General features: G+C 41.8%; 1 protein-coding gene across 3 annotated transcripts in view; it reads right to left on the bottom strand.

Annotated features, from left to right (window-relative positions):
* Positions 1-13258: 13258 nt before the first annotated feature.
* The window catches only part of grsm (granny smith), a 31247-nt gene continuing 27138 nt past the window's right edge, over positions 13259-17367 (bottom strand). For all 3 annotated transcript variants that reach the window (XM_070280939.1, XM_070280940.1, XM_017249078.3), the window contains 2 exons: positions 13712-13822; positions 13259-13650 (listed from right to left, as the gene is read on the bottom strand). In XM_070280939.1, coding sequence (XP_070137040.1) covers positions 13519-13650; positions 13712-13822 — 243 coding nt within the window. In that variant the 3' untranslated portion in view covers positions 13259-13518. The remainder of the gene's footprint in view (positions 13651-13711; positions 13823-17367) is intronic.

The following is a 17367-nucleotide window of genomic DNA, read 5'->3' as shown; positions in this document are numbered from 1 at the left end:
TTAGTTAATTCTAATGTTGCTTATTTCTCCCACTGCTTAAAATAAGATGGAAGGGATTCCGCTCCATTCGGGGAGCAATAAAGCCAATGGCAGCGGGAGCTCTGGCGGGGAAAGGCCTCCAAGGGTCCTGGCAAATATTTAAAGGCGCTAAGACGGACCAGTCAACAGTCGCCGTGCCGAGCAGAATTTTCCGGGTAGGGGAGCTAAGAGGAAGCTGCCACTTGAGGGTGGGGAATCCAGTTGAAAATGCTCTACAATGTGGACCAGCGAACTTTAAAAGGAACAAATAAATGATTTTGCCAGCTTGCTTAAATAACAACAAATGCCAATTACAATTTCTTTAATGGGAAAACGAATGAGGATGCGGAAGGGGGCAGCACCAAGGAGAGGGAATTGGATCCAGGATTGAGGGAAATGGTCACAGAATGCACTTGCTGCTCCAGAAAACCGCAAGGATTAAGTAATTTCTGCCAGACATGCAGCAGCCGCAATCGCCAAATGAACACAAAAACTTTGGCCTGGCCCAGCATTCGGGCCAGGGAAAGAGACGGGTAGCAGAGCGCCCGAAAGAGACAAGACGATGGGAAGCACAAGAGAGCGAGACACTGCCAAAGGACTCTGGTACTCTAATGCACTCGTGTGTGCAATAAATTGGCATATCCTTGCAAACTCACACAGACACGCAGATACCGGCAGATGGAGGAAGATATGGTAGCAGCCAAACACAGATAGGGACACACATATACACAGTGGCGTGTTTTAAAGGGGCTTCAAAATTGATTTAAGAAAGTGATAGAAGAGTATACATTTACTTTAAAGCTTAAACTCATTTCAATTATGAAGATTGTTCATTTAAGGTGTTCTAGAAGCCGAACAAAAGACATAAAAATGGGATGTGATGAAAATTCTAGTCAACTTAAATCCCCTTTTGTTGCAATACTACCTAAGCCACTGAACAAATACAATGGCAATGAGTTTTGCGTGTGCGGAGGCCGCTGTATTATGCACAGGATGCGCATAAGAATGAAAATCCTTTTGCACTTAATGGCAACACGGAAAAAGGCAACGCAGGAGCTATATCCCTTTTCTCTCTCTTTCTCTCTCTGCCATTATTTCTGTCTCTTTCCTTTTTTTACCCACTTTGGGTAATATTATTTTGTGCAAAATTTCTTATTTCACCGTTGAAACTCATAAAATTTGCCGGCGCTCTTTGTGGACTCGATGAGCTGCCCGGTGGCCAGCAAACGAAAGGCGAGCGGAGCGTCCAGCGAACTGCATCTCCTGCTGCTTAACCACTTTGAAGGCCATTAATTTGCAATGACCGTGACGGAGGAGAATCAGGAGGAGTGGGCGGACGGGAGACGGGACTGGAAACCAGTGGAGCATGCTGGCACATCCTGGCTGGCTTCTTGTCTGGCTTGCTCCACTTTACGAGCGTTCCTGCGGCGCTCCACTTTGCGCATTTATTGTTTTAAATGCATTTATGCCAACCAAGCAGAGGGATAGTGTGGCCCAAATAAGGGGAATAGAATGCGGGGGGGAAGCCGGCAGAAATGGCCAGGACCAAAATGAGAATTAAGCGCTTTAAAAACACCCTCGAACACACAAAGAAAACACACATCCATCGCGAGTCGATATGCCCTGCATCAAAGTGCAAGACGTACGACCATTATTTATTTAAGCCTCACACACTCGCCGAACTTCCTGCGTGGGAAAAGAGAAATTTGGCCCTGAAGGATGCTGGATACTGGATGCCGAATGCTAGATGCTGGATGCAGGATGCAAGATGAGAGAATATCTGAGATGCTGAGATTGCATGCAATCTGCTTTGGCAGCACATTTCTCCTTCTTTGGCGAGTGCAGCTAATGAAGCTGAGTGTACTTGTGGCGGAATGTGCCAAATCTATCTAAATATTCCCAATCCCTGACACAACCAAAGTGATTAAACGCAGACGAAACTAATGCTCAGGGTATGGAAAAAGAACATAGTAGAGTTCAACTTTTCAGCAAAATCTTACACTAGTATCTACGTTTTTTATTTCAAAATAAATAGTACTTTTTAGCGATGATATATGTGCATAGAAATATAATATATTGAAACCATAGTAGTATATTGGCTTTCCTTTCAACTGTTATCCTTGCTGATCCTGACCATGCTCTAGGATATACGACAAAGCCTGGCAGCCGCAATTGAAATGTTTTCATGGTAGCAACTAAAAATTGTCATCGGTTTTTTCATTACCTGCGGCCAAGTTGGCTTCTCGGTCACGCTTTATTAAAGACGCTGCACCAGCCAACTGCCATTTACTTGCCTGCCAACCACCCACCCATACCCGTAGGCAGTTGGCATTGGGGCTTAATTAAGTTTGTGCCACCGCCCCGGAGGACGTCTTCTGGTTGCCACCATACCCATCGAAATCAGTGGCAGTCACCGAGGTTGTCCAAATCCCTTTATCAACGGAAAATGGCGTGAAAAAAAATGCAATTAGTGTTGCATTCGTTTTGCCCGCCATGCGTTTAAATGCGAACTGTGGTGAATTAAATAATTTTCATGCCACTGTTTTAAAGCTCTTTAAGGAGAGGAAAAAAGTCCTGTCGGCAACGGTGGCCAAAAGGTCCCACATCGAACAACAACAAGCCGCAGCGGAGTAAAAGGAGAACGCATAAGAAAGTATGCTGCAAATGGAAAAAAAAATTTGAGGAAAAAAATAGAAAAAGGAAAATGTAAAAAGAAAAGCAGAGAAAGTGGTAAGAGATTTGTAGACTGCATTTTTAATTACACTAAAAGCAACCAAGCAGGAGCCGAGTGAATGACTGTTCTTTTGGTTTTGGCCCCTTCTTCAGATCATTTCACATCTCTTCTCGTCAATTGAAAAAGGTTTCTATGTACTATGTAGGTTTAAGCAATGAAGGCTATCAGTTCTACAGCCAAAAATTTAATCATTTATTCAAAAGGTAATAGATATTTAAGGGATGTCGAACATCTTATTCTGTGCAGTTTTTGTTTTAAAAATAGTATATTTAAACACTATTTCCTTGGCCGCATACGTCTGGAAAAGTGTGACAGAGATTAGCATAAAGATGTGGCCAAAAGAACAACTGGCAAATAGAAAGTTGTAAAAGCAAACACCATTAAGCACATCAACTGGAAAATGCCGAGAAACTCATTTCATCTATGACACAACACGAAATAGAAACTACCACACACAACAAAAAAAAAAGGAATATAAAAATCAAATTGGACAGAGGACACAACAAAAATAAAAACAAAAAAAAAAAGCTAAGAAAACAAGACCAAGAATGTCCAGCATGTTGGGTGACCAGAACTTGTAATATAAGACAAACAAGGGGACGGCGACGACAATAACGAAATGTTGTTCTTTAAATGGGGCAAAATGTTTTCAAAGCTTATTTTTCATTTGCTCGTTGCGCCGCACGACAAAAAAGGATATCGAAGGACCAGAACCAGAACCAGGGCCAGGGACCAGGACAAGGCAAGACAGCATAATGTGCAGCCGAAACAAGAAGGGCAAACAAAAAATTTACAAAATATAAGAAAAATAGCTGAAGAGATAGTGAAACACCAGCAGGAAAATTTTTGGGTAGAAATTGCTAGTATGAGGGGATAAATCCGGGGGAAAACAACCAACAACAAACGACATCGGCATCAGCAACGGCAATGGCAACGGCAACGAGCGGCAAATAAAAATAAACAAACATGGCAAATAAAATGAAAACAAAACTCTATAAAAATGTTTTTTCTGCCCGACGAAAAAGTTAAACATATAACAAGCGAATGTTTATGCACATGCGAGAGTGGCCATCATGCCCCATGCCCCATGCCACATGCCTCCTGCCGCTGTCTCTTTTTCTAACCCAATCTAGATCTATTTTTATGCGAGTGTATTTGTGTATGGGTGGATGTTAGCCGCATCCTGCTTTGCAATTTTCCCACCAAATATCACCCCACCGTTCCGCTGACATTCCATTCGGTTATATTGCTTGATGTTTTTTTGCAGTTTACTGCAGTTTTTACAACACAAATCGAAATTTTCATCCATTCGCTCAATTTGTCGTCTTGGGCGCGACCCCGACCCCCGAACACCACCACCCACCCTAAGATCCACCCACCCTCAGGGCTGTCACGCCCACCTTCTCGTATGCATGCATCCGCCCACTTGCTTGGGAGCATCTTTATGCTTGGTTACACAAATGCCGTAGAAACCGTTTCGCTTATTTCTTTTTCCAATTTTTTCTTCGCTTTTCCTTGCCGTTTTTTGCAGCCCGTAATCTTCCATTCCATTTTTGCTAGTTTGCCAATCTAATGGCAAAAACAAAATCAGCCACTGAGAATGCGAATACGGGACCAGGAAAAAGCAACTCGAACTTTGCTCCGACTCGCTCTGCTCCTTTTTGCGTAACAGATTCCCATATATATCCCCATGACCCACCCAGCAGTCGCTCCACAAATTGTTTGCGAATGTAATGAAGCGGAAATTCGCTGGATGGCATATGTATGTCAAGCGAAGGAGAATTAAATCAGAATTCACTCGATGACCCTCCAGGTAATAGTCAGCCAAGTGCCACGAGACACCGTATCCAGTCAGCCAGGCAAATGACTCTATCCGAAGTCATGTTGACATTGATAATCCTTATAAAAAATAGGGAAATCAAAATAAATCACTAATTGAATTTAACTTTCAAGCAAAATAATAAACCACTTTAATTAATCATACGCCATGTTATCTTTTGCTTAACAATACTAATTATTCGTGGCTTGTAAAATCAGATATTGCCTGAAAACAATATATATATTAATACCTAACTAGCTAAGATAATAACTCATACGCCCTGTTGCCTTTTACTCAATAATACTAATTATTCATGCTTAGGAAAATACAAAATTGTAACATTTACTCAAAATATCTATCTTGGCAATGAACAATTGTAAAATACTACACAGGTCGATGCTACCTAACTTAATTAGCCAATTACACATTGTAATTAGACAGAACACGCACTGAATATTGAAATCGGATGGTTGTGTCTACACCTTCCAAAACAATAGCATCCTTTCAATTATTGGATTATAGCTACGTCGCATAACAATATGCAAAATTAACAAGTTTTCAGTGGATAATTGCGCATTAAGGCATCGGCATCGACATCGTTATCCCAAAGGGCATATCCAGGCAATCGATGGAGTGCAGTGTCCATGTATGGCCGAGATGGCCGAGTAAGTAAAGCTCAAGTAAGTACGTAAGCCTTCACACGCAACTCCGATTCCCAGTTGGGAATACATAAAATTACGGCGGAAATAAAAGGATTTCCAGCCCGGAAATGCTCTTTGGGCCATGTCAACGATGATAACATAAAGTTTGCACAATTGCTGCCAAGACAGCTCAACGACATCATTAACGAGAAGGCATGGCGCCATGGGAAAGTGCCGGAAAAAAGCAGGAAAAACCGGGGGAAAATCCGGGGAAAACTTGCCTGTATTGTCGTATTGTTTAATGGCCAGCAGCCGCGACAGGCGCATGGAAATTATGGACGACTTTTGCCAACTCAATTAATGAAAAGTAAACAGGCGGGGACAAAGGATTCGCAATTCAATCCCCCAATCGGATGTTGGCAAGTGGAAAATGGCATGGCTTGGGATGGGCGGCGATGGCGGGAGGTGGTTCGTGAATGGCACGAGGGTCAGCACACAATGCAAAATTAATTAGCTTACTTCACTTAAGCTCCAGCAATTTGACTGCATCCTATTGCTCGACATCATCGTCATCGTCCTCCAGCATCGTCATCATCATGATCATCATCTTCATGACTGTTGTCCTTGGCTTCATCCTTCGTCTGAATTTGCAACTGGCATGCCGTAAAGTAATTTGCATTTCAGGCTAATGCCATTTGCATGCGCATATTCCGATTACAATTTAGTTAAATTTGCAGCCTCCTCTCCCTTCGTTCTGCCTCGCTCCCCAGGATGATGTCCTTGTCTTTGGTAGTCCTGAAATTTTCAACGAGCAAACTATTGACAATGAACTAATTGCTATTGTTGCCGTCTGGGGACATATTTCGACTGCAAATAAACTCGTTTCTAAAACGAAAGTCACTGCCAGAGACAGGGACAAGAATGGAGAACTAGAAAGAGAAGGGACAAAAGGATGAAGATGGCAGGACAAGGGGGAATCGCAGCTCTGGCCCAAGGCTGTTCGGGGGCAGCTTTAACTGGGACTCGTTTGCTGTCATCGTTATGCCCTCCCTTTAATCCTCCAGCTCGCCCATTTGGCCACTCAAATGTCTCAAGAGTCTCGCCATCCATGGCTGCCTGACTGCATCCCAATCCCAAATCCACCGCCTCCGCCTGGACAGCCCCAGCCTCAGCTGCATCTTCTGACATACGCCACACTCTCCAAATCGCAAACAATTACTTTTTGAAGTAGTGCAGACGCCCACTCCATGCCGCTCCACTCCATTGCCACTTCCACAGTCGCTGCCGTTGCCGCTGTTGCTGCCTCTGCCACTGCCATTCAGGAATCCTTCTCCAGTTCTGCAGCATCACCTGTGCCACTCACCTGCGCCACATTGATCTAGCCCATGCCAAATGCCAGATAACGAACCATCGATGGAACGCCTGAAGCTGGAACTTCTGTCAGGACACAGTGTGTGTAACATGATTACGGAGTGTGTGGGATGAAAGAGTCAGGACTCGTCAGGACAGTGAAACAATGCTAGACTGTCAAAGTAAATCTTAGTGTATGTTTAGGTTAAGTTTAAGAAAAAACAATAGAAATTACTTATACGACCTGTGGGCTTTTACAAAACTCTCTGCTTAAACTTCAATAATTTCTTTTCACAAAACTGCGATATAAACTTTTTTTATATTTTTATTAAGTAAAAGGTAATTCAAGGTAGTTTCTACTGTAGTGTCGGTCATAGTCTTTGGTAGCACATACCCCAACATATCAGCACAGTCTAGCGCCGCAGACCTGAGAACTTTTGCCGGCAATATTTTATAATTAAAATTTCAAATGTTCGCTGGAGGGAAGCAAACGAACCGGGAACTAGGAGACGAACCAGGCAGCAGCTGAGCAACAAAAGCGAATTGAGTCCCGGGTTCCGGAGATCTCATTGATATTGGCAAACGTCGGGTTGGCTTTACACAGCACTTTTCCCCGCTTCCCGCTGCGCTTTTCAATTGCAATCCAGCTCGAAGCTAAAATTGCGGTGGATGCCAGAATATGGCTCTCTGGACGCCATGCAATATATTACTAAGTATTCAATATGCTCAATTCGATTTTATCGTCAGGCACTTACCGAATAGTTGCTAGCCATTAGGATTGGTATCTGGCCATAAAACGAACTGCGAATGGGCAAAGAGAGTTTTAAACTCGTTTTAATACCGATATATATGTTATGGCCAATCAACTGATAATGAACTCCAGTCGAAGATCCCATTTTCAGCCATAAATTCAGTACAATAACAATTACGAGCCGGTGGATTCAGAAGGCTACTTCGCTCATCCTTTGCAGGATAAACCCGGCCAAGTTTCTCAAGTATTTATGAACTTTGTTAACAGGCCAAGAATTACAAACTTGTGAGCGCGCAAAACTTCTTGGCTGAATGAGAAATTGTGTGCAAAAGCGACAGTGTTCGTTGCTTCCTACACCTCAAATGAATTAAATGGCCACACCCACTCCCTAACACATCCTTGTACAAGCATACACATACATACAGCGATGGCGTTGTGAAAGGTGCACTAATTGCCAGCAAGTCGCCGGGCAAGTTTACGGCCAAGGTAAACACGGCCAACCTCCGTAGGCCAAAGTTCATCCAGGCTCAAGTTTTTCGACCGTGCAACGCCTCTATTTTTTGCATGTATGCGTGTCTGCCGGCCTTTTCAGGATCTTCAGGGCCTTGTGCAACTTTTGCTTTTACTTTTGTTACTCCTTTCCGCTTTGAATTCAACTTGCACTACCGTTTTCTTATTTTTTATAACTCAAAAAACGACGCTTTAAGTCACAAACTAAAGCCCAAAAGCCTTTTTTTCATGGCTTGTTATTTCGTATTTTCCCGCCTTAATTATTTTACGTCTGAGTTATGTGCATTTTACGGGTGATCTCATTAAACTCCCATAAACTTTGTTGGTCCAATTAAAAAGTTTATATTCATTCTGAATTTTAAATGCAAAAAAACTATATTAAAGTTTTTATTTACAAGTTGAAAATTCATATTTTCTATCAGATATTTAAATATTGTCTAAACTAAACTATATGTTATTGTTGAATTAATCAATACATAAAAAATCACCTTCTTGCTCTGTAAGCCCCAAATAAATGGCATAAAATGAGCAGCTTTTTAGCTTCTCAGAGAAACCTCTTTCTTAATCAAATATTGATTGATAAACCAAAAAATCAAAAAAACTGCCAATCTAAAAGCATACGCTATGTGGGAAAAACACTGATAGGAAGTAATCAAGCTCAGCTGATATTAAGCATTAAGACTGTACTTGAGATGCTGTTTACTGGCAGCAACGTTGCGTGGCCGTTGTGTAATTTAATTTAATATCACGCATACGCCCCGTTCAACCGTCTCAAAGTGCATGCCGAGAAGAGCAAAGTGCTCGACGAAGAGGCGGAAAAAGGTGGCCAAGGAGGCAAGGAGTAAAGGAGTAAGATGAAAGAAAAGGCGAGGAAAGAGAACGCACTTGAGTGCAGCTTATTTTCCTAGGCTTGCATAATTTACGAGCATTTTCATTGATGATGGCAAGCTGAACGGAAAAGGCAGATGAGCAGCTTAACCCGGGACACTTTGGACCAGGTAAAAGTCGTAGCTGCTCCTCGAATCCATGGAGGGTCCTGCCGAAGGAGCAAAAGACACGCACCCTGAACATTCTCACACACTCTCACATCCAGCAGCCCACTCGGGTAAAGATACAGATTCAGTCACTTAAATTAGCCTTAAGTTGGCTGCAACGAGTGTTTTGCTTAGTTGCTTTGTGCACTTGGATAAGTGCAGGGATCCTTACCACTCCAGCTACTGCCCTGGCTGCTGTGAGTCTTGCTCCCCCACTTTTCTACTCCCTGCTGCTGGTCCTTTTGCATATCCGGCTGCCAGGAAGATGGCAACAAACTATCAACTGCACAACTCCATGCAAAACTCATGAGCTATGCTGTGCATAAGCTCCTGCTCATGCATATCCTAGTGGCATATTTTTTTTTTTTTTGCATTTTATTTTTTGTTTCATTCTTATTTTATATATTTTTTGTGCCTGACATGTCCAAGTTTGTGACTCGACTGAAGCTGAAGCTAAAAGTTTACCCCATCCCATCTCCATGACCGTCCCACTTGATTACAAGCTTTTTATTAGCTACCCAAAAGCAATTTAAATATGCTCATGTTGTTGTCAATCCTGGTGCAGGTCCTTTTTTGACGCCTTTAAGCGATTTTTATGACTCTTTTTTTCCCAAGGTCTTGATTGCAAAAATATGTAAAGAAAAGAACAAAACGTTTATTTCTTTCAAAGCATTGGATTTCAATAAACTTTTTTGAAGAAGTAATAAGTATAAAACTAGTTAAAGAATATTAGCTTAGAAGAGACTATAAGTTAATAACTGAAATCATATAAGAAATAACTGAAATCAATCTCTAGGAATCCTTCTTAGTTTCCATTAAAAACAATACGTATTTTAAAAATTTATGTCAGACAAAGTATGTTTAAAATTCTCTTCTTGTATTGACTTTTAAATATTTTCTATTTTTTGTTCGCACACACTCCACACCCGACATATTTTTACATTCAGCCACCCAGGAGCAAAGTAAAAGGCTCGATTATGCTCCCAGCGGGCTCTGCCGCCTGCCATCGGGCAAGTTTTATTATCAGCCTCGCCAGGAGACAAGAAAAAGGAGCACCAGCACCAACAATAAAACTCATAAAATATGTTTGCCATCAGACTGCAAGGCTTACACTCAAATAAAAAATTATGCAAAAATGCTGCTTTAAAAAAAGTATTACAAGCTTTAATAAGAGGTTGTAGTTGAGCAAATAAAAAACTCTCATTTTTAAAAAATTGTATGATATTCATATTCCTTTGTAAAATTTTCCTTTGTGCACTTCGACAGACAACGCGGCGCATTTTGTATTTGTATTTGCTGCTTTATTCTTCATTTAACAGAGCACCCCCTGGGAGGATCATGGACGGTTGTATGGGCTGGTTAGGTGGCCAAGGTCCTGGCCCCCATTGCGTCCTTTTTTGTTTCGCTTTTCGCCGGCGACCACTCGCTGCTGCCGGCTGCTTGCTGCTGGCTGCTAGCTCTTTTATTATGCGCTGCCTTTGGGCTTATTATATTCTGCCCTTACACTCATTTAAACCATTTTACAGTAATTTTGCTTATAGCTAATTTTAAGCTATTGCCCCATGGCCGCCAGAGGGAGGCCATCCCCACCCTACTCGACCTCACGGCCCATCGCCACCACCACCTGCTCTGCGGTTACTTTTCACGTTTTCCAACTGTTGTTGGGTTTTTCTTTATGACAGCTATTGCTCCTCGGAGAACGGAAAGCCTCGAATTGTTTTCCCTCTTATTCAGGCCTAACCGCAAAAGTCTTTGGTTAATTTATTATTTATTAAACTTTTGGCATCCATTAGCCCACCGAAACTTTCACTTTATAAATTGACAATTTGTCCGGTGTCCCTCTCATCGTTTTCTATTATTTATCTGTTATTTTTTCTACAGGGCTCAGTGGCTGAAAAAATTATGATCTATTTTTCATATCGAGCAGTGGGAATTAGAGGAAATCTCCGTGGCTCGCTGGCACCCTGCATAATTCATTGGCCAGAGCATAAAAATTAAACATTAAGATGGCTACGGCACGCTAAGCCGAGATCTCTGTCACTTTAGGTGCGGCAAAGAATTATGGATCTGGGCGGGATTTGTTCGAAACTTGTGCAGCTTAAATGCTGTGCTGGGGTTAAGCTGTCGTGTGGCAGCAACACCAGCAACAAAACCGAAAAACAAAAACAAGGATGCTGGATTCTGGATGTTGGAGAAAAAACAATGAAAAGTGCCACAAAAGCCACACGGCCCGGCAACAAATTCTAATATTGCTTTTGTTTCTTGTGTTTTCAGGGCCGTCTTCTGTTCCAGTGCCATGGCACGCACTCTATCCGTTTGGCTTCAGCTTCGGATTCAGCTTCAGCTCACAGCTTTAGTCTCTGTTTCAGCTTCAAATTGAGTTGTGAGCATAAAAAACCGAGCAAATGCTCTTGGGGGCAAGCGACAATGCGGCAAAAGTCAACTGCTGCAGAGGCATCCGACGAGAGGCAATGGACAATGAACGATGACCCACAGAAAACAAAGGTTTTTAAAAGTCAAAAATATATATTTACTACACAGATATACTTACTTCATTTTAATCATAGTCCTAATAGAATAGTATACTATTTTTTTATTTAAGAATAATTTTTAAAACTCAAATTTCGAGAAGTTTCTTATATTTTCTTTAAGTGCATTTCAGTCTGTTGACCAATACGCAGTGTGAAGATATTTATGGCCACTGGCCAGAGGCTGCAGCTCCGGCCATCGTCCTTCGAGGATAAAACACTTGCTTGAGTCCAGCTGGTAAGCCGTTTAGGGTTCAATCTCTATGGGGGTCGAGGTCGATCGCTTGCCGCCAACGCGTCGTATGAGTGATATGTTTGCAGTCAACAAACCAATTTCCCGGCCGTTTGTTGTTTTCCCAGTTTAAATGGTGAGGAAAATCATAATTTGTGAAAGGCAAAAAACACAATTTAAATATTGGTTATGGACATTTTTACCTTTCGCTTCCGGTGGTGGGGTGGGGTTTATTACTAATCATAGAATAACACGAATAAAAATATTTTCGCATCTGTCAAATATTTGTGTTGGCTTCGCAAATACCAAAGCTGCTATAATTTTCGCTTGTGTGCAGAGCGCAAATAATCGCACCGGCTAAGCTGAAAGCAGGTTTAAGTGTAGTAATTCAATTATGCAAATCATTTTATATGTTTTATCAAAATATGCGTAACTTATGTAAATAATCTACCGGGAACAAATTAAATCATACAAAGTGTTAAGCAAAATGTTTATGTCTCTAGAGTAATTGATTTAAAATACTACTTTTTGTCGAGTACGCTCCACAAATCCCAGTTCAAAGTTTTTCTTTTACGGCCTTGAAATCTTCCGTTCCCCAAACTCAACCTAATGCCCTATTAGGATAACCCCCATGGTAGCAAAACACTTTGAATCCACTCTGGAATGTTAAATGCACTGGCAGCATGTGCCACCATTCAATGGCAAGTGCAATAGCAATCGCAATTCCTATCTTGAGTATGGTGGGGGAGACAAGTGCGAAGGTCGAGTGATCCCCGCGGGGCCAACAGCTCCATACTCCACTCCGGTCCGGGGCTTAACAAATCACCTGAACACGAACACAAAAACACCCGAGCACACATACTAGAGAACTCACCCGACGCGCTGTTTACAGCACTTACAAATGAAAATAAACGCATTTCAAGCTAATTAAACAATAAAAGCGCCCCGAAAAGCAAATGGCGTAACAAAGCAAATAAAAATTGAGGCAAATTGGTGGAGACGAGAAGGTAGAAAATAAAAGTGCACGGCATTGGCATTAGTCGTGGGCGTTGCCAGGGGCGTGTGCCCGCCTCCTCTCCGGGGGGATCCCTGACAGCTGACAAACGCGAGAGTATGAAACTCTGGTGCGCAGAAAAGTAGGCAACAAAGACGGCAGCGATGTGATGCGACGACGTAACACAATGATGTTGCAATTTAATTTGTTCTGTCGGCGAGAACGGTTGCCACCAGCCAGCACAATTGCACTATCACAGCCAGAAAGAGAATGCCATTTCTAACGATGATCATTTTGACGATGATGATGATGGCGTCGGTGATGGCGAATGGTGATGAATCCACTTAGACGTCGGGCACCAGGCAAGAGAAATATATGCAACAGAAATAGCAACCTGCAACAGCAACAGCAACATCAGCAAATGCGACAGCGACATGCAGAGCGTAGCTTAATTGAACAGCCAAAGGATGAAATAAAAGTCAAGGACCAAACTGGCGAACGGCACTTGGACATGTATTAATTAAACAAGAGAAAAGGCTAAAACAAATACAATTATATCAAATGTAAAGGTTCCACTTACCTTAGATATAGGAATATTCCATTTTATATAAAATTTCAACCTTTAAGAAATAAAATAAGCAACTCTAAACGTTTCATATTTATTTATTTGATTTTATTGTTTAGTTTTCAGGCATTTTAAAATTCTCAAATATCTCTTTATTTTAAAAATTAATGCATTCAATACTCATTATAAGAAATCTCAAAGAAAATTACCACACATTGCAAACTTCTTGTATTTCTAAAATAATTAAAATTTTAAGGCCTTTTGGCTACAAAAACTGGCTGCTGTTTAGACAATAGTTGCTTGAAATGCACAATTACTGGCAAGGCACATGGAGAGGGGCACTTAATCGCGGCACATCCGTTTGGTTGGCGGCTCCTCTTGGGATGGAGCGATGGATTGCAGCAGCTTAGAATTTGTGTGGTTTCCAAAGAGCGTTAGCAGCAATGCCACTCCATAGCCAGTGGCTCGTTCGCCCTGAAAATAAATAAATATGAAAATATTAAAAAACATAATAAAATAAAGTCGAATCACTTACACAATGAACGGGCGTGGCCATGTCGACGTGAATCCAGACGCCCGGGTAGTCGAAGCCCAGATGGGCGGCTATGAAAAGCCCTGCACAGGACGATTGTGCATTCTGTCGATCCTGCAAGCGGAAGGGAAAAATCGCAGTAAGACATGATGACATATACAATCGGATGTGTGCGTGTCCCTATGTGGTCTATATCCAACGGCTATACACATATATGTTGTATGGGTGTTTGTAAAAGCATGCAACAAGCAAAACTTGGCGGCGCTTTATTAAAAAAGCGTCCTGCCGTGCCGACCAACAAGAATGTATATTTATAGAGATAGATGGAAAAAAACGAGGGCAGTTTAAAAGTTCAGGCAGTTTTTTTTTATAACTTCCAATTATAATAAAGAAATGTTTGTTGAATTAAAAAAGAAACCAGAAAACCAACTTGAAAATACTTTTTTGAATGATTTGAAAGAGCCATCTTTCGTTTATTCTTCAGACTTCCCTCTCGAAAGTGGCAGGTCTGGGTGTGCTAATGCCTAAATTATATGCCATGCACTGGCAGCTGCGTAACGGAAGCAGTCGCTCTACTAACTTTAGCGGAAATTGCAGCGCTTAAATGCCAAACATAAAGTACAGTTTACACATGTGCACCCATACATACATATACCCATATATGGAAGGAAGACCAGCCAAATAAAGGCAGAACACTCTGCTGACAGTTGGCCAAAAAAAAAAAAAACAAGAAGAGAAAGGAACAGCTACTACCAGACTTCAGCAGCAGGACTTACAGAATAGAGCGGACAGGACCAACGGACGAGCAGTGAAAATTACATGACAGCGTGCTGGGTTCCGCCTCAAGATGAAAATGGCAAACACACACATTGGCAAACATCGGAAGTCAAAAGTCCATTGAAGCCACTAGACGAAAATCGCACTAAGGATTCACAGGCCAACAAATAATGATGTCTTTATTAACTTTTTTAAAATTTAAGAACAGGGCAGATTTCAGACAGATATCTTTAAATTCACATCTAGTTGAAACAATGAATATATGTACTTTTAATATTTATGGCCAAGTCTTTTCTCTGTGTATCATTGCTTCCTGTTGCTTTCGAAACTGCATTTCATTTTCTAGCCATGCAGCACTAGCAATTGCTGTTGGCGGTTTTGCAGCTAATAGCCAGCTTTTGTTATGAAACTTGCGGCCTTCTCTGCGAAGTCTAGTACTCCTAAATTTTCAAACGCTTCGTCAAAACAGTTTTATTCGCCCGGGGCATATGTGGGCATCAAAACTTTCCAAATGGAAAATCTACCAATGAACCAATTCAGTTGAAGATGAACACGGAAGTGGTAAGCCAGACTGTTGCTGTCAGAAAACTTTTATCGTGGTTTCTTGTGAGTTATGTATATGTTTTAAACGAAATGATAACAACATAGCTCCTAATACGTACTTCCTTTATAAAAGACATTGAATTTTGAACAAAGGCCCTCGTAAAATCAAACATAATACTACATCGCCTGACAACAAATTGGTTGTAATAAATGCGATTACGCTTTATAAGCTTCTTTTCAAATTGAATAGCCGACGAGGTCTCGCTGTAACTTTGGTGCTAATTAAATGTTTCTAATTAACATTCTACAAATCTGACAGCGAGGTCAGATCACGCACATCCTCTATGGTACACATTTGACATAGAAGGGCACCATGTAAGCCCTGAAAAGCGAATGGCCAAATCGAATCGAATCGAATCGGGCTTTCATCAATAATGGCAAACATTTGTCAACATAATGTCATTAACATTGATTGCATTAGGCCCTGGACTGATTGTGTGTGCGTATATCTGTGTTTGTATCTCTCTAGGCCTTTTGTAAATAACGAAGCTACATCAAATCTCCTTGCCCGCGTCCCTTTCGCCGCCATCTCCCCCAGAAATTGACAATGGGTCGCCGACTAATTGCGGTTGGGAACGTGACCGGCGAACACCGCCGTGCGAAACCGCCATCCGACGACACCGCCGTCACCACACCGTCACCCATAGATTGGTCCAATCCTGACACCATCCGAAGCTGTATCCGCCCCAACATCCGCTAAGCGCATTCAACAACCATGCAATCGGCGATGATGCGATTCATTTGCGATTAACTTGAATTGAAATTAGCCAGCTGGCGACATTGTCTCACATTTAAGCCATGGTTAGTGATATTCAATCTGGGCTAAATACGCGCACGCGGGGGGAGAATATTGGACGGGGTTGGGATTTCATCCATGGCAGATTCACGCCCTCGGGCCATCAACTGGTTGCGAGTATCAATTACTCATTCATTGAATAAGCGGCGCGATCTCTGAAAGGATTTGCCATCGACGACATCGAACGATTTGCCCCGAAGGCGACTACAATTTTTATTCAATTTTCGCAAAATGTCGCAGTCAGCACTTTAAAAACTTTACCGCCGCAGGCCAAACGTCGGAAAAAATTTACAAAGCCAAACATGACGATGGAAGATATTCGCTACACAAAGACTCTTAGTTTTGGTGTCAAACTTTTCTCAAAAAACTCCATTAAATGCATTACTTTTATCGATTTTCTGATTTTTTAAATTCCATTTTTGTAAGAAACGCTTTTCAAACAATTTGAATTCTTTAAAAAAAAGAAATACTCTCAACACCAGTGCCTTGGGTGGATAAAGTTGAACGGAAACCCAAGCATAACAAGCGGAAAGATTTGTGTTAACAAAGTCGCCGGTATTCGTTGCCGCCCCCTCAAGTAGGCAACGGAAATGGGGATCATTTCGCAAATTACGTGACTTCCCACCTCCCCTCCACCAACGACCGACCATTTTAACTTTCAACCCAAACTGGACTTGGCTCTCCCCCTGGTGAAATCTGCATTTAAACCACTGAGCTGGGGCATTATTTATAAACTGTTGCGGCATACTTTAATCAAAAAACTTAACCCATGCTAAGCATAACCGCAAAAGAGCCGAGCCAGCCTCTGGCTGGCAAAATATTAGGCGCCTGGAGGTCGGGCCGTAAAAAAAACTTTTTCCACATAAAAAGTTCAATTTAATTCATTAAACCACGTAAAAAGTCGCCCTACAATTGAATTTAAAATGTCGACGCCCAATAAAAATGAACTGAACTTGGGTTGAACCTGAAAACAAAAAAAATTACGCATACGCCGGGTGTGCCGCTTGTACCGCAAAACGCTGCAACACGTTGCTTGGCTTGTGCCACACGAATCCAAATGAAATGGAATGGGTTTATCTAAAATTCATGCTCGTCTTCTGAAAGCGAGCACAGCTTTTTACGATTTAACATAAAAATCAATTACCAACAATGGGAAAATTTCCCAGTCATAAAACGTCGAGCAACTTTCGACTTGGATTCCTACGCGCCGCCGCCACCGTCACCGTCGCCGCCGGAAATTGAGAAACAATTGGAAATGTTTAAGCAAATTTTATTGTCCCGCCGTCGTGTTGCTTATGTTTTACTTATGACACCCCTCGACTCTACTCTACTCTACTACCACCAAAGCCACAGACAAAGAAAAGTCTAAGACTGATTTACTGGGAAAAGCCAACCGTGGACGGATGAATGAGTGGTTGGATGCATAAATGGCTTCTAGGTCGGACAGTCGCGGTCATAAAGTTGCCGTAATTTGGGATAATAT

Source organism: Drosophila bipectinata, chromosome 3R (genome assembly GCF_030179905.1).
Source record: "Drosophila bipectinata strain 14024-0381.07 chromosome 3R, DbipHiC1v2, whole genome shotgun sequence".
Classification (NCBI taxonomy): Eukaryota; Metazoa; Arthropoda; class Insecta; order Diptera; family Drosophilidae; genus Drosophila; species Drosophila bipectinata.
Note: the sequence above shows the minus strand (reverse complement) of the source record. Positions and strands in the feature narration are given on the sequence as shown.